This window comes from Juglans microcarpa x Juglans regia, chromosome 7D, assembly GCF_004785595.1.
Source record: "Juglans microcarpa x Juglans regia isolate MS1-56 chromosome 7D, Jm3101_v1.0, whole genome shotgun sequence".
In the NCBI taxonomy this organism is placed as follows: Eukaryota; Viridiplantae; Streptophyta; class Magnoliopsida; order Fagales; family Juglandaceae; genus Juglans; species Juglans microcarpa x Juglans regia.
Window position 1 is genome coordinate 9,766,906 of NC_054606.1, and position 22,933 is coordinate 9,789,838.

Here is a 22,933-nt window from a genome sequence, read left to right on the forward strand (position 1 = left end):
AATAGAAAGAGACCCTTCCTTCGGTCAATTCTTACCCTTGTCGGCGGCCCAGACAATGACGTTCGGAAGAGGGGTATATTTTATTTTATTTTTTATACCCTTATATATTTTTAAAAAAATTCACAATATTATTAAAAAATATTTTTTTAATCATTAAGTAAAAAAAATTGTTAGGAGAATTCATCAGACCCAACTCTTGAGGCCTTATTTATTTTTGTAAATGAGATGAGTTAAGACTAAAGTTAAAAGTTAAAAGTTAAATAAAATATTATTAGAATATATTTTTTTAATATTATTTTTATTTTGAGATTTGAAAAAGTTGAATTATTTTTTTTAATTTATGTATAAATTTAAAAAAAATTATAAAAATTAAATAAGATAAAATAAAATTAATTGACAGAAATTGTAAAACAAACGAGGTTGCGTTAACTTTTTTCCAAAAAATACAGTAAACGAAGCCCATTGAAATTGGACATACCGGGTTACTTTTAGTTTTAGCTGAGCCAGTCGGGTTGAAACGTCCGACTGTAATGCAAAGGAAAAAAATACTAATTATTTATTCAAACACTCCCTCTCTCGGTTGGGTTGGGTCGCGGTGATCAGAACGAAGATGGATGAGGAATTGCTGGAATTGCAGAGACAGTTCGAGTTCGCACAGCAAGCGAAATCCAGTATTCGATTGTCGGATCGAAACGTCGTTGAATTGGTCCAGAAGCTTCAGGAGCTCCGTATCATTGATTTTGAGCTTCTCCACACCGTCTCCGGCAAAGAATACATCACTCCTGTACCTCTCTCTCTCTCCTTTTTGTGCGCACGCGCCCAGTTTTCTCTAAGCGTATATTTGTTTCCTGAAACAATTTACAGATATGACAAAGGAAAGAAAACTAGTTCATTTTCGTGTTTTATGATGTATATCAGGAAATCTTATAATCAATCTGTTTTTGGTTGATATAAACGTTTAGTCAGTAGTAGCGTTAGTTCTCCCAGTCAGATTGTGGACACTACAAGAGGCGACGTTTTATCTGTCTTTTCTTTCATACATATTTTAGTCGCCAAACAAGCAATTGGGTTCGAATTTCTCTCCGATTATTTTTTCTCTAAAAATTAATTAACTGACTTAATTATGAGGCTGTTGTTTTTATGTGCATGTGATTGTTGGTTGAATAATTGGAATTTGATGATCCAATGTTACAATAGGAACAACTGAGGCATGAAATTGTTGCTGAGATCAAGAAATTAGGGCGTGTTTCATTGATTGATATTGCGGTCACTACGGGGGTTGACTTGTATCATGTCGAGAAGCAAGCTCAGCATGTTGTTTCTAATGATCCGAGCCTTATGTTAATTCAAGGGGAAATAATATCACAATCTTATTGGGACTCCGTGGCTGAAGAAATCAACGAGAGGCTTCAAGAATGTAGTCAAATTGCTTTGGCGGAGCTTGCTGCACAGTTACATGTTGGTTCAGAATTGATCACATCAGTGTTGGAGCCCCGCCTCGGGACTGTGGTAACTTGTCTTGCCAATTTCATGTGATTTTAGAATGTCCAAATCAAAATAATTTTGATGCGGGTTTTCTTGGAATTTAGGTGAAAGGAAGGCTTGAAGGTGGGCAACTTTATACCCCTGCTTATGTTGCTCGTGTTAGTGCAATGGTTCGTGGTTCTGCAAGGGGTATTACAGTCCCAACAAATTTATCAGTGTCGTGGAGCTCGTTACAGAAACTACTGTATGAAATGGATGGAGCCAGTGGTGTGGCCATTGACATTTCATTTTTCCAATCCCTTTTTAATGGGCTTGTGAAGGAAGGCGAGGTTTTGGGATCATTACGTGCAGGAGTTCATTGGATGCCAAATGTACGTGAGATAATCTTGACCTTCTCTAATATATAGGATGTGTTTAGATTTATCTTTTCCCGAGGATGAGTTCTGATAGTTGCTAAAATGTTTTTTGGTAGCCTGTTTTTGGTATCTTATTAAATGTGGGTCTCCAAAATGTTCCCATGCTAATTCACTTTGAGAGCAAGTGTTAGCCGCTTTCTTACAAATTCACTAAACGCTTAGATTTTTTTTAAATTCATATTTTCTTTGGATGCATAATAAATACTTTTATAAAAGAAAATAGGATGATAAGTCAAGCATAGAGGGGTATGCACCAACTTCTGGATTTTGTTTTTTGATTGGCACTGGGTATCCGGTAACAACGTCCTGATGAATCCCGGGAGTGCACAGGTCACGGAAAGGAGTTTCCCACAAGTGCACCTCAGGTTATTCAAAGGGAAAATCTCCTAGTCCAATGACCCCTAGAGATTGTTTGCACCAGTGGGATTCAAACCTTAGATTTGGAGGGACTTTCTTCTTTTGGATTTTACAATTTGAAATTGAAGACAAGGAGAGAGAGAGATTACTAAATGCCTGTCCAATCATAAAACTACGTGGGTCAAATTTTGAGGTAAGTGAATAGCATTCACTCAGATAAAAACTGTACAAGCACTAAAATGCCAGCCTTTTATACCAATCGAAGGCATAACTCAAATGCAATTGCAGTTGTGAATTACAACAGAAGGTGTAAACCAAAAAATAATTACACTAAACAACCACCACTGAAGCATCTAGAGTCCACAACCGCAATAGAAAGGAACTTCCAATCAATACACAGCTACTTCATCCACACCAGATAACCTGCATTCCACAATTGCAATAGAAAGGGATTTCCAATCAACACACCAGCTACAATGCAGAATCATTCTCGGTACAAAACCCTGCACCAGACCATGATACAATGTAACAGATCAACTCACCCCACACCTGAGCCCAACTAAAATAAAAAATACAAAATCCTCTTGGTTAATAACTCCATGACCCTAACTCCATGAAAAAAAAAAACTCCATGAAACCAACTTGAGCTCTTAGATGATTTAGAGAAGACATAATCATATAAACTCCAATAGAGATGCATTCCTTCTTAGTAGCATATCTCCTCCTGACCTTCTACTTCTGCAGTAACTCCCACTGCTATCTTTCACCACAGTGAGGCATGTATACTTGAATAGAATCTTCACTCAAATGTAGAACCACGTAATCTGTGGATGCTGAAAACTCCTAAGCTTGTGGCAATGTGAAGGAGTCTTATGAGCCTGCTAATCACCGTGGATGCTGGAGTCTATCCTCCCCTAGAGCTGAATTCCTACCACGAAGAAATTGCTGAGAAAACTACCCGTTCTGTCAAAGTCAGCTCACCTCAAGCGTAACCACAAAGGATGGCTTCTGGAGCTCACAGGACAATCTAAGTCATTTCCATGAATCATACAAGGATCTTATAATTGAAGACCTCAGTGAATCCTATTTATTCTCGAAACCATCAATGGTATACTGGTTCAAGGAAACAAATCTCTTATAGACCATGAAATTTGTCGTCATATGCTTCACAGTTTAGAGTATAAACTGTGAAGGCCTAGGGGTTGGCTCAAGTGGTAAAGGCCTTGGTCTTGGTGGTATACTCCCTCCAAGGTCTAAGGTTCGAATCCTCTTGAGTGCAAACAATCTCTAGGGGCCATCGGACTGAGGGATTTTCCTCTTGAATTACCCGAGATGCTCTTGCGGGAAACTCATTGCCAAGGCTTGTGCACCTTTGGGATTAGTCGGGATGTTGTTCTTAGACACCCGGTGCCAGTAAAAAGAGAGAGTGTAAGTAGAAGTACCAAGTATCTTTTCTTTTAAAGGGCATTCCGAATGCTTATATTTTCCAATTTATGGTTTTATCTTCTCTATTTCATATTGCTAGTGGCTGGCAGCCATGACGCAGATTTAGGAAGCACCCCTCTAATGTATATGTAGGAGAGAGAGAGAGAGAGATGTTTCCTTGAAGCCTACCCAGTTCTCTTTACAATAGTCATGGTTCTTGTTTTCTTTTTGTTACTGTTATAATTGTTTAAACAGCTTGTTTTTACACTATGTAGAATTTTGCAACAGGTCTTTGCCATCGCACAAAAGGAATGTGTAGATTCTTTCTTTTCACAGGTATGGAGTCCTCTTCTCCCACTGAATTGCATGATCTTAACAGTATTTGTATGTCAATGTGCATATTCAACTTTATTGTTCCATTTCAGTTCTGATACTTATTCTGTTGAAGAGAGGAAGTACCTGGATCCAAGGTGGAGTCTTGGTGATGGATTGTTGTTTTGAAAAATTGTATCTTCTTTCTCTTCTTCACATGTCTTTAATTCTGTGATTTGCTCACCAAGCTGCTCACTACTGAGACACCTCCTTACCCCCAGAGGAGAGTAGGGATCTCAAAGAGTACTACAATTTTCAGAGAGAAGAAATAAGAAAGATTTTCTAAGAAAGTAATGACATCCAAGGACATATAAGCCTACGCTTATATTTGGTGACTAGATGGATTATGCCACTCTGCTTGTGAAATCTATGTTGTATTTGACTGATATATAAGCCTAAGCTTATTGCAAATTGAATGTTGTGATATACCATGAAATCGTGAAATCATCTTGATTACTAGTTTTGGACCTTTAGTCTTCTTTTTTTCTTCAGAATTAATTTCTGAAAGTTTTCAATCTCATACTCTTTCCTGTTCTCTTGTTGCTGCAGAATTCCTTTATTAGCTATGAAGCTTTGCGGAAACTTGGAATTCCCCAGCCTGTTCCTTTCTTGCAGGTATTTAATGGATTTTATGTCAATTGTATGTTTGTGGAGGCTGTAGGTTTTTTATGAAGTAATATGTTTGGTTTTTATCTAATCAAACCAAGGGTGTGCACTCCAATTTAGTCCAGATATCCAGAAGGTATGCCTTTAGTCACTGCATTTGTTCACCCTTCATTGATTGAGATGTTGGATGCTGCTACCGAGGATGCTTTTGAACACAATAGTTGGTGAGGGCTTGACTTAAATATTTATCCCTTTTTATTTTTATCTTTTTTTTGTTCCATTTCAATTAGCCTTTTAACCAATTAATACAAGTCTATTCAATCACTATGACACATACTTCACTGTGCTTACCCAGAGATGCAAGTGGATGTCACTGCATCAGGCAGCATGTTTTTCCAAGCCTAGTTTATTTGTGATACATAGATGATATTTTTCTCTTAGCTTAGTTATTTACATTTTGCTGGAACTGATTTAGTTAGTAATTGGTTCTAGGATTTCAGTTATATGACGCAGATTAAATATTAGTCTACTAAAAAATTTATCATTTGACCCTTATATTTTCCATTCGTTCTTCTGCTATGTACTTCCAAGGGTAAGATTGTTGTTGTGTTGCTTATCATGAAAAGGACACAGGAAAAGTAAGATCATTGTTGTGCAGACAAAATTTGCCAACCCAATTGTTTTCTGGTTTTGGGTTATGACCTATTAGGAGATCTTCAGGCGTTATTTGTTGTCACATTACCTAGTGGAATTCCTATGCATGAAATGTTATTTACACTCAATCAAGCATTCTCTTTTGAATTGGCTTTTATATTTATTTAAAGTTACTTTTCTAATGTAATTTCCAGTATAGCTTATACTTATAAAAAAAAAATTCCAGTATAGCTTATTATGTTAGTGCAATGTTCTCTACTTTCTTGGCTCGTATGATTGGACGGATCTATACAGGATTGATTCTCTTTCTGTATTACCTGCATCCTTTGGAGCCCAAGACGCGTATAAAATTTTGTCCCTCTGTCCCTCTGTTCAACTGGCTCTCAAGGTGCATTCTTGATAGCATGCAAGCTTATTGATCTAATACTTATTTTGTTAAGTCATATGATCATCTGTTTTTGTTTTATTTGCAGTCAAATAGAGCACTCATTTTTGGGGAGTCCTATATATTTAGCAATGGATTTATCAAGGTATGACCCTCGAAATATATTATCGAGTTGTTAGTTTTGTGAACCTGCAGAGATTTCTGGTTGGATGAGTTCATTGGACTAGCATGTTTGATGGGATAATCGCATGGTTATATTGGCTCTCTCTCTTTTTTTTTTTTTTGTTTTTTTTTTTTTGGGGGGGGGGGGGGGGGAAGAATAATATTCAAGAGTTCAAGAGTTTTATATGTGTTTGTGTTGTGTTATAAATTTACATGTAGCTGAGATTTTTGGCACGAAAAATAAACCACATATTTGCCATATCAGCAATTCAAAATATTCTTATAGAACCCTGTAGCTCAATCCACTTGATTGAAATGATTTCAACAGCTTTCCTTCTTTGCTTCTAAAAGCAAAATACCTAGGATTTTTAAGTAGTTGAAGAAAGCTAACATTGATATTAATTTTGTGTCACAAAATACTGATTCGCACTTTTGTCACGTTGTTGGTTAGGGTGTATACGATTGGATGGAGAAAGAGATGGAATCCTTCAGTGTTTCAGGTTCTTCGGGCATCGTGCTGTCTGATGATTCACACTTGGTTAACATCGCTAGAGTTGGAAATGACTCGGGCAGGGTAATTGAGTCAAATGAGACTGGTAATGAGCCTGCTAGTAGCAAACAGCCTATCGAGAAAGGACCAAAAAAGAAAAAGGGAAAATCTGCAGCTGAAAGTGGTTCTGATAACCAGGAGTATGTTCCTACAAAATCTAAGAAAAGCCAGAGGAAAGGCAAGGATTCATCTTCCTTACCAGTATCAGATTCAAAACCAGGTGCTAAGAAAGAATCAGTTAAGATAAAAGAGGAAAATCTCAGCGTTCCTTCAGAAGAATGGGTAATGCACAAGATTATGACACTGGTTCCTGATTTTGAAGAACAAGGTCTATTGTTTCTGACTTTAGTTCTGTTTAATGCTGCCAATCAAAAAATAAAGTTCTGTTTAATGCTGAATATCGAAAGAATGTTGCATCTATTTCATACTCAATTTTGACAGATGCAATGGCCTGTTTGTAGGTATAGATGACATCGAAATAATTCTCAGACCTTTAGCAAAACATTTAAGACCCATGTTAATCAACTCATGGAAGGAAAGAAGGAAGTCATTATTTACAGAAAACGCGGAAAGATTGAAACGCTTGCTCGATAATTTACAAAGAAAACTCGATGAGGTTAGTGCAGATACAATGGATGTTTTAATGCATTTATTGTATCAGCTCTCTGGTATTTTAACTTTTCTATAGGGTACTTTTTTAGTTTGTTGTGCTGCATAACCTGTATGTATGTGTTTAACTTCTTGTTCAAGAATTTCGAATTTGTAACAGTTCTGAATTATAAGCTGTCTCATTGTATTTATTGTTTCTGGCAGTCTTTCTTAAACATGCAGCTATATGAAAAAGCTTTAGATTTGTTTGAAGATGATCAATCAACTTCGGTAAGCTTTTTTTCATAATGATCTACATTTTTAAAATGTTACTTCTTTTTATAAGTATTTGTAACATTTTTTAACATGCTAATTTTTGTTATGAAATGTGTAGAAGAATACTAATTTATAATAACAGGTTATTTTGCACCGGCATTTATTAAGAGCAACAGCCGCTCCCATTGTGGATACACTCTTACATGACTTGGTACCACTTGCTGAATATTTTGTTCTGAGTTTATAGTTTACTTCTGTTGTGGTTTTATTGACCAAGATATTTGATGAACTGAATGATTAAATATGGTGATTTTTCTCCAACACAGGACATCCACAACAAATTGCGGAATGGAGTTGAAGTTGAGGAAGCCCGAAATTCAGAATCCGGCTCACTTAGTCCTGGAGAACGAAGTGCTCTTGTACGAAGAAGATCCACTTCCTGATAAATATTTCTATAATTAGTATTTTAAAATTTCTGTTGCAAATGGTGGATCTTTGGCCTTCGCTCAAATCTGTCATTTTGGAAGAATACCTGTTCTCCTTTTGGTTTTTGCAGGCAAAGAGCTTTCCAGGATCTCTGTCAAATATGGCTTTTGCGGTGGTTGACGCTTTGGAAGGAAAGGTCTGTTCTTGTTTGTTAGAAACACATTGTTTCAACTACTGGTGTCCATTGTCGTACAAAAAAAATGTTCTGCTTTGTTATATTTTAATAGTAGTCTGTTTCATTCCCTTTCTTAACCTGTATTTTGATTACAACAATGAATCTATAATTGGTCACAAATTTGAAGAAAAATGCAGTCAAGTTCTGCTTTCATTTCCCGAAAACATTTTCTTGAGTTGTTTGCACATTCTTATTTTATTATAATTTTACACAATAAGTTACGCAGTTGGACCCAATCACAATTCATGGTTTGCTATCTTCGGTAGCTGTTCCTTATTCTTCTGTTGTAATTTACGTGGAAAAGTTCCCGATTAGTTCATCTCTGAAGGTTGATCATCAAAGCAAGAAATAATTGGAAATTTGGGAATGTTTTGTCTTTTAGAACAACTCTGGTTTGTTTAGTTACACTTCCTTGAGTGTTGGATAATTAATAATGTTGGACATTTCCCCATTTTGCACTATTTCATTTATTTATATTGAACACAGCTATGATTTAAAAATTGGAATGTTTGATGTGACAGCGGGTAGAAACATTCATGGATGCATTTAGAGCTCTTGCGGAAGAAAGGTACTTATACATCTTTTATTTTAGTGTAACTATGATTTCCGTATGTGGACTATGGAGCATTAATATTGCATACAATTAGCATTAACATTTGGAGCTTTATTTTTTCCAGTGGATTAGTCTTGAAAAAGCTTGACAAGAAATTGGAAAGAACACTTCTGCATTCATATCGCAAGGTAATCGTGCTTTCAGTTATATATGGAAATGCCAAATTTATTAATGTTAATAAATGGGTCAGTTGCAATCTAGGGTCTGTTGTTGGCCATTATGCAAAAACTGATTTTGTGTCCCAGAAAGTGATTTTGGAACAATTGTCACATTGGAATTTGGTATACGTAGATTCTTTGTGAAACAAATTGATCCAATTTTACTTTTTGCACTGGGTTACTAAACACTCATTTTCAACTTTAGTGGGAGGTGGCAGGCCCACTTCAAATTCACTTTTAGAAAGTAAAACACTGACAAAAGAATCCTACGTATTGAATATCTTATGGCTGTAATATGATGAAGATGCTGATATTTCGTGCACCATCAAGTACGACATTATCTTATTTTACAGTTCACAAAGTATGAACCAATTTCAAATTAACTGCATTTTCATCTTGCTCGTGTTATAAATCTAAAACTCTATTTTTAGTAGTTGATAACTTGTAATAATGTTAGGAAACAATCAGCTAAAGCATACTAGGTTCAGGCTCAATCCACCCCCAACTCCACTCCACCTGTCTATTTTCCCCACCTAATCTCTGGCAAGTAAAACTTTTTGTCAATGATTGGGACGACAGAGACATGTGGAACTTTGTCCCAGAGGATAAACTTGTTGATGGGGAACTCAGAATGAGTCTATGATTTTATGGCTTATAGAGCTTATTTCTCATGTGCTCTGTATCATTATTATGTTCAGGATTTAACATCTCAAGTCTCTGCTGAAACTGACCCAGTTTCTCTTCTGCCAAAAGTCATATCTTTGCTATATATACAGGTCAGTTAACTTATTTTTATATGTTACCATTCATTGTTCTCTGTTACTAACGTTACTTTTCTCTTGAATAGATTCACCATAAAGCTCTTCAGGCCCCTGGAAGGGCAATTTCTGTTGCTGTTTCCCGGCTGAAGGTATGATAATATTCATCACAAGAGAAGATGCTTTTATAATATATTCTTGTCTTTGAGTGCGACTGCAAACCTTTCATATATATTTTTAGTAACTATCATTAGGAAGCCTTGAAGAGGAATAAAATTTAACCTTCACATGAGGAAAACATGGATGGTGGAAAAACTGAGATGATAGACTTGGTTAAGATGGTCAAAGTGTTGCAAGTATCTGATTAGAAGATCAATGGACTAAAGGTGGTTACTTGAGTTAACAGTGTAGAAGGAGAAAAAGACTACTGGTAGAGTCGCTTTAGTGGGTACCTATTCTGTGAATGACTTCACTGGGTGGCATCCAGCTTATGTGTGATAAGTTGAGATGTCAGAGATGTTAACAAACCGTAGATAAGATCTGAAAATCTGCCGCTCTCTTTTTTTGGCTAAAATATGATTGCAAAAGGCGGTGATTCTGGAATATTGAATATAATTGCCATTAATTTGTAGAGGTTGTGTGGCTATCAGTTCTGGGAGGAAGCGTGCTGCGTAGTTTTTAGGTGCAGATTCTGTTGGCATGTCTTTTTACTGGAATTTTAGGGTCAGCACCCGTCTCCTGGATCAATTTGTGAACTTTACTTTGGATTTGGAATTCAGATTTATACATAAGTGGATCATTCAGCCTATCATTTGTGTCAATGATGCCAATGGTTTGGACCAAATAGGACCTCCTTCTGCTCATAAACAAGAGGTGAAATTTGAACTTGTCTTCTATCATGAGTTGTATTTACCTATAAAAATTTATTATTTAAAAAAATGCAAATGATTTGGTAGTCTGTACAAAAGAGCCTGTGAAATTGGCTGTGTACAAAAGAGCCTGGGCGTGTACAAAAGTGCCTGTGAAATTGGCTTGTTGTGCAATGTGCGTGGTAGTTGGCACTGATGAATTTCAATGGCTTTTTCTGCAACATACGAGTATTGCTGATGAAGGGCAAAATTTTCCAATCTGTGGTCAGACCGTCGTTTTGGATGGCCAAGGATACAAGGAGTCTCCCTCTGAGATTTTCAAGGCTCATTTTGATAGCTTCAATAAGGCAGCCACCACTTTACCTATCTTCGGATTATAAGATTTATTTGTCCATGCATGAAGAATCAATTCCCTAGAATTTCTGCACACAGCAGCTGGTACCAAAACTGTTATTGCAGAACACAATATTAATTGACTTTATAGAAGTCTTGGAAAGGAGGAAAGCAAGAATGGTCAGGTTATGATGTTTTTGGTTTTCCATGCCTTTAGGTGCATTCAGTCCAATCTTTTCATCAATTGCCTTGCTCCTTATCAACCAGATTATATCTATCACAATAGCTGAAATTGGATGGAATGGTTCACGTCTTTCTGGATTACGTTGAGGGTAGGGTTTGGCTTGATGACTAGCCTAACACACATACTTGAGATTGGCCAACAGCCAGTTTGATTCTTGCAATGGTACCCTTACGAAATGACAATTCAGAAATAAATGCTCATGGGTTTCTTCTTTTGTGTTGCATATGGGACTGGCCGATGAATGTTCTTCTGGAGAAAAAGAAAAGAATGTTGCAATCTTGCTGTGGGTCGGCATGATATTCTAAGCCACTTTCTGTAGCATATATTTAAGTCAGTCCTGAATTCTAGCCTCCCTTAGCATTTTCGGTTCATATTGTGTTGACGGTCCTGATGATATGGTTTGTCGAAGGTTGTAGGCTGATTGTACTGAAAATTTTCCGTCCGTGCTTATGTTTTGTGAGTCCCTGAGGAAGATGGATGTTCAGGATGTTGTTGGTATTGTCATGGTCAATCAGACTCTTACTTGATGCACTCCCCAATGTCTAGCGTTGTTTGTGATGGGACCCAAGAATCTTCCGAAGTGCTTATAGAAGAACTGTCTTGACTTGAAGACAAGTACCTTTCGCGAGGAGATCTCTTATTCTCTTGATGCCCTTATAAATCCATAAATTGTACTGTTTTGTTGGGCTCTTGGAATTGTTTTGTTAGTAGGTTTCTTCCCCAAAGGTTTGGACCTGTCTTCAGTTACAGTTTGTTTGGACGCATCATCATAGTTTGGAAACTAGAGCCCGATTGATATACATTTTCTTCATGCCAAAACCCCTGGCTTTTCTAGGTAAGCAGATTGTATCCCATGCTTAGTGGTATAGTGCCATTTCCCCATCATAAGTTTTTTAACAGCCAATCTGGAAATGACCTTCACTTCCCCACTTGTGATCTTCTTTTGAACTCTGCTTTTATTTCTTCAAACACCAGCTTTTGGGATCTGTGCATGAAGACCGGGAGTACTGGATATCAAATTAGAACTTGTATAATTTTTAGTGGGCCAAGACATTTTAGAATTTAAATCCTGTGAAACCTACAATGAATTTGACCCACTGAGACAGCCCCAGGGGGTCTTATGTGCTGGGCTAGGTTGTAGGTACTAACTACCAACCATGCTGTTAACTGATGGTTTTTAACCTTGTTAGTCTTACTTGAAACATTCTCTGTTATTGGGTTCTGTAAATGTCTTTCCCATAACCGTGTATAAATTTTCCAGGAGAAAGTAGATGATTCAGCATACAAGATCTTAACAGATTACCAAACTGCAACGGTGACACTTTTAGCACTAATATCGGCTGCTACTGGCAATGTGAGTAAATGTGCATTTCGCTCATTAGATTCTTGATTTTAGTAGATCTGCATTGTTACAACTAAACCATATAAGTGGGGCTTGAGAAACTTGTTCTCTTGGTCGTGCTTTAAAATAGATCTCCACGGTTAGGAGCTAAAGAGATATTCAATAAGTAGATTTATTATTAACGTGATAAACTAGGTTTTCTGTACTGATATTATATTAGGCTTCAGACATATTTTTCTTATTTGAGAGCAGTTAAGATCCTAAAATGTTTATTTTAGGTTTTGGTCTCTTGCTAATCAACTTCTGCGTTTGTTAGGAAGAAGATGACTGTTCATCTGATAGAATTTTGACTAAAAGGGAGCTCCTGGAGAACCAAATGCCAGCATTGAAAGGCCTGGTTTTGAGCTCCTAACAATCCTCTGACTCGCCATGAAGTCAATTTTCTGAAGGCCAACATGAAGTCTCCTCTCTCTCTCTCTCTCTCTCTCTCTGAAGCATTTATATTTTATAGGGATTTCTGCGAAACTATAAATTATAATTTGGATTTAGTTTCATTGTTGTTGGGCCTACGTCTTTTATATTGCTATATATGGTATTCCTATTGCGCTATCAATCCATAAGAGTCAATATATTTCTCATGGAAATATAGGTGTATCTTCTAAATTTTGTGGTAAGGAAATTTTTGGGTCAGTAAAGGCATCCAATCAGCAAGATAATTATATGTTGATAACGTGTTCAAGGAGGGTACGGTTCAGATGCGAGTAACTTCAATGACTGCACTCAATATGCACTCGACCCACATGCTACCACAGGCATTATTTGAAGTGATTTTATCATTTATCAACTTTATTTTTAAGTTTTTCCTTTTCTTGAAATAAGTTGGAAGTTCAAATATGTTGCTAAAAAATCACCACACCCACACATGACTGACTGTTCAACCAACTCCAATTGTCACACTCCACTAACCCCACCAATTTTCACGTTTTACTCCTAGCAGAGTGAGCTGCTAGGATCCTCCTACATATAATGGCAATTCCAGAAATTCCCGTTAGTCCTTTTACTAGATTTCCAACACAAATCAGTCTGAAGACAAGTTTTTGGGTCCAATATAGCAGTATATTATTGGCTTGACAAAAAATGAGTTCGAAACCATTAAATGTTGGTATTACTTTCGCCTATCTATAAACATTTTTATCCTATTTTGATAATTTAGCATAGTCTTAATAAAAATTATTATATACTTATATTGCATGTGTTTTATATCAAAATCTCGTAGGGGTGGAAACCTCCATTTACCTTCATCACACGTCCTCCTTGGACACTGCACTGCATCATCAATGTTGGTGTTATGATCATCAAGGTGAATAATGATGGAAGAAGTCTGAAGGAGAGGGGAACCATCGACAGAAGACTAGCAATAAACAGTTAGGCAGTTAGTTGTACAGGTGATGGCATATGCCATTTAAGTAGTTTGTAATTACTCTTGTACCCTTACTTAGCTAAAGCAATGTATTGAAATGCCCTTAAGTCTTAACCGACTTAACGTCTGTAGTGTGTATAAAAAGGGAGGTAGTCTCTGATGTAATTCATTGAAAAAGATTAATAAAGTCATTTTTGGAGGAATTGATCCCTCGAAGATCAGAGTTGTGATCAATTTCTGAGTGTGTTCTTACAATTGGTACCAGAGCAGTTCGAATTTCTTGGAGAAACTTTTTTCTGATGGCTGAAGGAACACGTTTTAAAGAACTGGAAAAGTTGGTGGTGGGGTTACGTCAACACCAAGAACAGCAAGGGAAGAGCTTGGAGGATCATCAAGGAACATTGGAAGTACTGAGCTCCAAGATAGATGTTTTGCTGGATGCTGTTAATAATGGAAGAATAGGTCATCAACATGGTGGTGGCAGACAAGAAGAGATGAATAATGAGCAGATGAGAGGTATGCAATTTCGTTCGATCAAATTAGACTTTCCAAGATTTGATGGGACTAATCCTACGGGATAGATTTATAAAGTGAATCATTATTTTGCTTTATATCCTATGCCGGATGGACAAAAGATCTTAATGTCATCATTTTACATGGAGGGGAATGCTCTAATCTGGTTTCAAGATGCTGAGGAAACTGGAATTTTTGATTCTTGGAGTTCTTTTTATTGAAGCCTTACAGTTGAGGTTTGAGAATTCATCTTATGATGATCTCATGGAAGCTCTTACTCGACTCAAGCAAAGTTCAACAATAGCTGCTTATAATACCCAATTTGAGATGATATCTAATAGATTGAAGGGGTTATCTGAAAACTACAAATTGAGTGTGTTCTTGAGTGGATTGAAAGATGAAATAAGGCTGCCAGTGAGGATGCTTCATCTTCAGAATCTTAATTCTGCCTTTGGTCTTGCCAAGATTCAAGAGGAGTACAGTTGTAGTGTCTGTGGAGGGAGTAAAGGGGGAAGTTATCAAGCTTCCTATGTACCATTTCCTGTAGGAGGGAATGGATTTGACAGTAACGTTGCAAGGAAAGAAAATGTTGTAGTAGGGAGAAATAATAATTTCAATGCATCATGGCCTGTGCATAAAGTGAGTCCAGCAGAAATGAAAGAGAGAAGAGAGAAGGGTTTGTGCTATTTCTGTGATGAGAAATAGAACCCTAGTCACAAATGTAAAAGGGCCAAAGTATTTGTGATGGAAGGGATAGAATTAATTGCTGGAGAAGAAGTGCAAAGCTGTGAGTTGAGAGAGGATCTTTATAATATTGATGGGGTACCAGTACAATCTGAGATTCCTGAAATATCATTGCATGCCATTGCATGATCATTAAGCCCAAGAACCATGAGAATTCATGGTAAGGTCCTGAATTGTTCTGTGGTCATTCTTGTAGATACAAGTAGTACGCATAATTTCCTTGATCCCATGATTGCTAAGAAGGTGGGATTTAGAGATAAATGCTGGAAAACAAATTGAAGTGCGAGTGGCCAATAGAGAAAGGATGAGAAGTGAAGGAATGATTGAACAATTGCAGTTTCATATGCAAGGTAATATGTTCAATATTGATTTTTTCTTATTGCCTCTTGGGGGCTGTGATGTGGTAGTAGGAATGCATTGGTTGAGGACCTTGGGTCCTGTGTTGTGGGATTTTAATGGTCCACTATGTCCTTTGAGCAAGACAAGAAATCAATAACAATTAAAGGGATGAATGCTACTAAATTAGAATTAGTAGAGGATGTACAGATCTGTCAGTTAACAACAATTGAAAGGAAAGGCATGTTTTTACAGTTAATACAGCAGCAGCAGGTTATGGTTGAAGAAGCAGTTGATACTGGAATTCATAAACTTTTGGAAAGGTTTTCTGTAGTTTTTGAAGAACCAAAAAACTTGCCACCTAAGAGAAGCCATGATCACAAAATTAATCTCAAGGAGGGCACTATGCCTATTTCTGTGAGGCCATATAGATATCCCTTTATACAGAAGACTGAGATTGAAAAAATAGTTAAAGAGTTGCTGGAGGCAGGAGTAATAAGGTGTAGTCAATCTCCTTTTTCCTCACCTGTCATTTTAGTGAGGAAAGCTGATGGTTCTTGGCGTATGTGCATGGATTACAGAGCTTTAAATAGAGAAACTGTTAAAGATAAGTTTCCTATTCCTATGGTGGATGAGCTTCTTGATGAATTGTGTGGAGCTACCATTTTTTCTAAGCTAGATCTCAGATCTGGCTATCATCAGATTCGAGTAAGGGAAGCTGATATTGAGAGGACAGCATTTCGAACCCATCAAGGCCATTATGAATTTTTGGTTATGCCTTTTGGCTTAACCAATGCTCCTGCCACTTTTCAATCATTGATTAATGAGGTGTTTCAGCCATACTTAAGAGAGTTTGTGATAGTTTTTTTTTATGATATTTTGATATATAGTAAGAGTAAAGAAGATCACTTACAGCATTTAACTTTGGTATTTGAGATGTTAGCAAAACACACACTCTTTGCCTATAGAAGTAAATGCAGGTTTGGTTGTAAACAACTTGATTATCTTGGACATTTGGTGTCTGCTGAAGGAGTGCAGGCTGATCCATCCAAGATCAAGGCCATGGTTGAATGGCCTTTGCCTAGTTCCATTAAATCATTGAGATGGTTTCTTAGATTAACTGGGTACTATCGAAAGTTTGTAAAGAATTATGGATTAATTGCTGCCCCTCTTACTAATCTGCTTAAGAAGGATACAGTTAGGCAGTTAGTTGTACACGTGATGGCACATGCCATTTAAGTAGTCTGTAATTACTCTTGTACCCTTACTTAGCTAAAGCAATGTACTGAAATGCCCTTAAGTCTTAACCGACTTAACGTCTGTAGTGTGTATAAAAAGGGAGGTAGTCTCTGATGTAATTCATTGAAGAAGATTAATAAAGTCATTCTTGGAGGAACTGATCCCTCGAAGATAAGAGTTGTGATCAATTTCTGAGTGTGTTCTTATAGTTGGCAATAATCATTGGTTCAGTTGTTGATTGAGATTCGAGAAACCTCATTCTCGCAATTGTTGGTTTGGCTATCTAGAGTAGGGCAAAACATCTCCCCTGAGGGTGTCAATCTAATCCTCGCCCTCACCAAAATCAATCACAATTTGATAAATGTATCCAAGAGAATTTGACAAATGTATCCAAGAGGTGTGTTATAATTCTTTCTATTACAAATACTGATTGTAATAGTAAATGTAAAACAAGAACAAACTATCGAATAAGGATGAAATACTTCATAAATTCAAGTCTGTTGTAGATACAAAAGGGCATTTGAAGAGCCTAGACCTCCAAAGAAAAATACTCAAAATGACTATCAAATTCCAGATAATTCCTAACGAAAACTCACAATAATTAAACACATCTTTTGGTTATATCTCCAAATGCTTCGTATTACATAAGGCCTAAACGACAGACTCTACAACTACACCCAAAACATTGCGTCTTGTAACAACCCAAACAACAGAGCCCAAACACTACTCTAAATGATTCGTTTAACTTATTCCATGCACTGTTTCATAGCTTCCTCAAACATCATCGTTTCCAGTTCACTTCCATTTACTAGATTTCCTTCGCAGACATCTCCTTCTTTAGTTTACCCCTTCACTTCACTTCCTCTTTGTTCTTCATGTAGGGTTTCTGACAACTACCCATTCTTCACCCACAAGGTGCGGGTAAAGGTGCTGAAGCTCCCACAACTTCTCCCATGTATTATCCTCCTCAGATGTGCCTGCCCATTTGACCAAAACTTCGGTTATAGCCTTGTCCCCTAGGCGTTTCATGCAGCGATCTATGATGGATTTTGGTTTAGGTTGGACCTCACTGTGTGCATCCACTGGAGGAAGGGTGCCTAGAGGTTGGATTTGAGCCCCAACTTTTTTCTTAAGGCATGAGACATGAAAGGTGGGATGGAGTTTGGAAGAGCTCGGCAGATCAAGGCGGTAGGCCACCTCTCCAATCCTCTGCATCACCTTGAAGGGTCCATAAAAATGAGGTGCGAGCTTTATATTCCAACGAGTGGCCAGAGATTTCAGGCGATAGGGTTGCAACCTCAGGTAAACTCAATCCCCAACCTCGAACCTTCTTTCTGATCTCCTCTTATCAGCCTTCATCTTCATCCTTTTTTTGCATTCTCTAAATTTTCTTTCAGTAACTTGATAATCTGATATTTGGTTTGAAGTGTTTGGTCAACCGTGTTATTTGTTGAAGTTGCTAGGACATAGGACAATAGTTGGGGAGGGGAATAGCCATACAAGGCCTCAAATGGGATAAGTTTAATAGAAGTGTGATACGAGGTGTTGTACCACCACTCTACAAACGCTAGCCACTGTGCCCACCTTTGGGGTTTCATCCCTACATAGCACCTTAGGTAACTTTTAAGGCACTTATTTAAGGCCTCTGCCTGTCCATCCGACTGATGATGGTAAGCAAAACTGTGATTCATGGCAGATCCCTATAGTGAGAAGAAGGCCTTCCAAAATGAGCTCACAAAGATAGGGTCCCTATCTGTTACAATGGTCCTAGGTAGACCATGTAATTTGAAAACATAGTTTAAGAACAAGTTGACCACTACTGAAGCTGTGTAAGGATGAGACAATGGAATGAAATGACCAAACTTAGTAAATCGGTCGACCACAACCAGGATCACATTATAACCTTGGAGCATAGGCAATCCCTCTATGAAATCCATGGATATATCGGTCCAAACCTACTATGGAGTTGGCAAGGGTTACAAGAGCCCTGCAAGTGGAGTTGTCTCATATTTCACTGTTTGGCAAACATCACATTCTCGGACTAATTTCTTGATGTCTTTCTTCATCCCCTTCCAATAGAAGTCTCTATTGGCTCTTTGATAAGTTTTCAAGTAACCCGAGTGCCCCCTTAAAAGGTTGTCATGTATGTATTGCATCACCTTTCCCTTAAAAAAGGAATGAGCCACCACCACAATTCTTCCCCTCTTCAATATCAACCCTTGCTACAGTTGATAACCCTTATGTGGGTTTTGCTTTCTTGCAACCTTTCAACAATTTCCTTCATTTCAGCTGAATCTGCATAACTAGCCTTCAGTTATTCTACCCAATCAGGCATGGGAAAAGAAATCATAGCTAGTGCTCCCTCACAACCCTCATTCTGCTCCTCCATTCGTGAGAAGACATCTACCATCAGATTTTCTCTTCCTTTGCTTGTAAGTGATTGTAAAATCATATCCCAGCAACTTACTGACCCATTTTTGTTGGGCTATAATCCCAACCTTTTATTCCAAAAGAAATTTCAGAACTTGTTAGTCTGTCTTTACAATAAAGGATTGGCCTAAAAGGTAAGGCCGCCACTTCCTTCCAGGCTTCCAGTAGTTACCAAGGCCAGGAGCTCCTTCTCGTAAGTGGAGAGAAGAAGTGTCTTTCTTTTGAGTGCCTTACTCATATAAGCTAGTGGTTGTCTAGCTTGCATCAAAACTGCACCCATCCCTCTCCCACTAGTGTCACATTCAATGGTGAAAAGCCAGGAAAAATTTGGAAGTCTGAGTACTGGGGGCTGTGTAACAACTGATTTTAACTTATTAAAGGCCTCCATAACTTCAACAGTCCATACAAACGAATTCTTTTTGAGTCAATCTGTAAGTGGGGTTGCAATGACCCCATAGCCCTTAATAAACTTACGATAATAGTCTGTCAACCCCAAAAATCCCTTCAAGGATTTCACATTCATTGGTTTAGGCCAACCTAACATTGTTGCAACCTTCTTAGCATCTGTTGTCACCCCTTTTCACTAATCACATCCCCATATAATCAATTTCAGAAACCTCAAATTGACATTTGGATAGTTTAGCATACATATGATGTTTTTGTAAAACTCTCGGCACCTTCTCCAAGTGTTCTAGGTGCTCTTCCCAACATTTATTGTAAACTAGTATGTTATCGAAGAATACTAGTACAAATCTTCTCAAATAGAATCGAAACACATTGTTCATTAACCCTTGAAAGGTTGACGGCACATTTCTCAACCCAAACGACATCACGAGGAACACATAGTGTCCATCGTGAGTCCTAAAAGTTGTCTTATCCACATCTTCAGGCACCACTCTTATTTGGTGGTATCCGGATCTTAGATCCAACTTGAAAAATGTCATTGATCCATGCAACTCATCTAGCAACTCGTTAATAATTGGAATTGAAAATTTATCTTTTACTGTTTCTTGATTAAACACCCTATAATTGACGCATATATGCCAACTTCCATCTGCCTTTGGCCTTGCTCACCAACAACACTGGTGAAGAAAATGGGTTGGAACTAGGTCTACAACTCCTGACTCTAACAAGTCAACTAAAAATTTTTCTATCACCTATTTCTGATAATGAGGATATCGGTATGGCTTTGCTATGATGGGCTAAGTACTTTCTTTAAGAGTGATTTTGTGATCATGTGCACGTGAGGGAGACAACCCCTTTGGAATTCCAAAGACTTCTTGAAACTTAGTGAGAATTCTCTGCACCTCCCCTCCCCATTGACAAGATTTCTCCTCTTCTTTCCCTACCAACAAGTGCAAGAACAGCCCCTTCCCTTTGTTAACAGAATTCAACAAAGACTTATTACTCCCTTCTGTAGTGAGTTCCTTCAAACTCAGACCTACTAACTCAATTCCTTTACCCCCGTGCATAAACTTTATTGTGAGTTAGAGTGAATTCCCAAATAATAGGACCAAGAGTTTCCATCCATTTCACACCTAACACTACATCACAGACCCCAAGGGCTAATACATAACAAGGAGAGTGGAAGGAAGTACCTTCTATTTTGCTTGGAATGCACTGCAATACCCCCTCACTATGGATAATCTGCCCACTTGCTATTTTCACCACAATCCTCTGTGTTTCATCCACCCGCAGTCTAGTTTTCTTAGCAATCGAGGGGTCGAGAAAGTTTTGCGTACTACCAGAATCAACTAAAATCACCACCTGCTTTCCTCCAATTCTACCAATTAGCCTCATAGTTTTAGAGCTGGGTGTCCCCATGAGTGCATTAAGTGAAATCTCAAGCTCTACATTCACTGTTGAGAGAGTGATCCCCTTCATTGGTTAAATCAGTAACCGTATGCCCTTCCCCCAAAGTGTCATCTACCTCCTCATGACCTTGTAACAGATAAATTCTAGGGTCTTATACACATAGGCTGGGTTTCATTTTTCTTTACAGTGATAGCATAGGCATTTTCTCCTTTTTTTTTTTTCATTTTTCTTGAATTTGAGCTAACCTAAAAGCACCATATAAAGTAAGACAATTAAACATACAAATAGGTAACCTGATCTCATCTTTCAGTCCACTTAAAAAACAGCTTAGTTTGTTGTGAGTAGGAAGGCCTTTTAAAATATTAGAGAGGGCTTCAAATTGAGCTTTATAAGCTGTCACTGATGTCGTTTGTTTAAGACGGGTAAGGGTCTCCATAGGGTCGTCATAAGTTGTCGGTCCAAAATAGACCAGCATTGCGCAAACAAGAGTGTCCTAGTTGGTGAATTGTTCTATGTTAGCATCTTGGTACCAGACAAGAGCTTCTCCCTCCATGTAATAAGACTCCATTAGCAATCGTTGGGCAGGTGGTGTTTGGTGGAATTCAAAGTATTGAGAAGCTTTGAATATCCACCCAGATGGATTGTCCCCATCGAAATAAGGAAAACCCAAACGAACTCCACGAGGCAAAACCCCTCTATGTTGGAACTGATTTGTGTCATATGGAACTTGCAGTTCTCTATTGGCGTTCTAGTTAGTCACAAGAGTACGCACCAAATCTGTGAGCTGATCTAGGCGATCTGTGAATTGGTCTAGCTGACCCCTAGTGTCTTGAAGCCCTTTTGTTAAGCAATCTACCTGGCGTTGGAAACCTTCTTGCTGCTGCCATGAGCATGTATTTTCAACCATGAGGACTGAATGGCTCTAAGATACAAATTGTTATAATTCCTTCTCTTATAGATACTAATTGTAATAGTAAATGTAAAACAAGAACAAGCTATAGAATAAAGATGAAATACTTCATAAATTCAAATATGCTATAGATACAAATGAACATTTGAGGAGCCCAGACCTCCATCAAAATGACTATCAGATATGATTCCTTCTGCTCACGACTCCTCCCTATAACCAGAGTCCCCCTGCCCCCCCCCCCCCCCCCAATGTAGTAACTAACTTTAGAAATGATAAAACAACAGACAGAGCAACTAACGAAAACTCAGCAATTAAACGCATTGTTTGGTTATATCTCCAAATGTTGCATATTACATAGGGCCTAAATGACAGAAGTCTACAATTACACCCAAAATGTTGTCTTGTAACAACACAAACGACAGAGCCCAAACACTACTTTAAACAATTCGTCTCACTTATTCCACGCACCGTTTCAAAGCTTCCTCAAAAGACACCGTTTTCGATTCACTTCCCTCTACTAGATTTCCTTCGCAAACATCCCTTCTCCAGTTCACTTCCTCTCTATTCTTCATGTAGGGTTTCTAACAAGGTGGCACAACCCAAGCCTACCATACAAGTCATGCAGTATAATCTAGCAAAATTTCAATCCTTTCTTTGCCTGGGGAAGGAAAGAACTAAAACCAATTAAAAGCTCCCGAATTTATAAGTAGGTGGACATGCAATCATGTTCTCAATTTCATCTATTTACCCTTTTTCTAGTGGAACTTTAACAAAAAATTTGTACTCCAAATGTTTGGAGTGTCTGTTAGACGCTTCGCAATATCGAGTAAAAGTACACCATAGCAGGGTAGTTATCAATAAGTCCCAATAGGTCCAATTCCGACATGATTTATGAGTCGAGCATTGCTAGATACAAGCGGTTTGGTGCACCAAACCACGTACCACGCTGACATGACTTTTTTATTAAAAAGAAAAATAAATAAATAAATAATTTCGAGAAAAATTCTTCTCTACGAAAATTATTTTCGTCTTCAATTCGTACCGTTTTATTAAACGGATGCCTTACATGTCAATATCAGTGCGCGGTTTGGTGTGCAAACTCGCTTGCAAGAAGACTTTTCCCTAAGAGTTAGACACAAGCAAGTCCGTTCCTGAACAATGAGAGTCCGTTCCTGAACAATGAGAGAATACCACGGAATATAATTTTTCCTAGTTAATACCTCCAACAATGAGCGAAGCTAAAGGGTACCCAACTTGGAAACCTCCCAGACA

At 37.8% G+C, this 22,933-nt stretch overlaps 1 protein-coding gene across 2 annotated transcripts; it reads left to right on the forward strand.

Annotated features, from left to right (window-relative positions):
• Positions 1–498: 498 nt before the first annotated feature.
• LOC121239527 (E3 UFM1-protein ligase 1 homolog) lies at positions 499–12,898 on the forward strand. 2 transcript variants are annotated; one of them, XM_041136783.1, is made up of 20 exons: positions 499–784; positions 1,198–1,509; positions 1,590–1,856; positions 3,972–4,019; positions 4,605–4,670; positions 4,782–4,885; positions 5,610–5,703; positions 5,789–5,845; positions 6,314–6,740; positions 6,874–7,028; positions 7,226–7,291; positions 7,419–7,487; positions 7,603–7,695; positions 7,833–7,898; positions 8,459–8,505; positions 8,615–8,678; positions 9,407–9,484; positions 9,556–9,618; positions 12,174–12,266; positions 12,571–12,898. In XM_041136783.1, exons 1-20 carry the CDS (start codon positions 611–613, stop codon positions 12,664–12,666), a joined length of 2,439 nt encoding a protein of 812 aa, XP_040992717.1. In that variant the 5' UTR covers positions 499–610; the 3' UTR covers positions 12,667–12,898. The 2 variants fall into 2 exon arrangements, with proteins under 2 accessions (XP_040992717.1, XP_040992719.1); XM_041136785.1 differs by having other exon boundaries at positions 12,533–12,673.
• Positions 12,899–22,933: the final 10,035 nt, after the last annotated feature.

Coding starts and splice junctions, on each gene's coding strand:
- LOC121239527 (XM_041136783.1), top strand. CDS start 611: ATGGATGAGGAATTGCTGGAATTGCAGAGACAGTTCGAGTTCGCACAG. Junction 1,510..1,589: donor AGCCCCGCCTCGGGACTGTG/GTAACTTGTCTT, acceptor CTTGGAATTTAG/GTGAAAGGAAGGCTTGAAGG. Junction 5,704..5,788: donor CTGTTCAACTGGCTCTCAAG/GTGCATTCTTGA, acceptor TTTTATTTGCAG/TCAAATAGAGCACTCATTTT.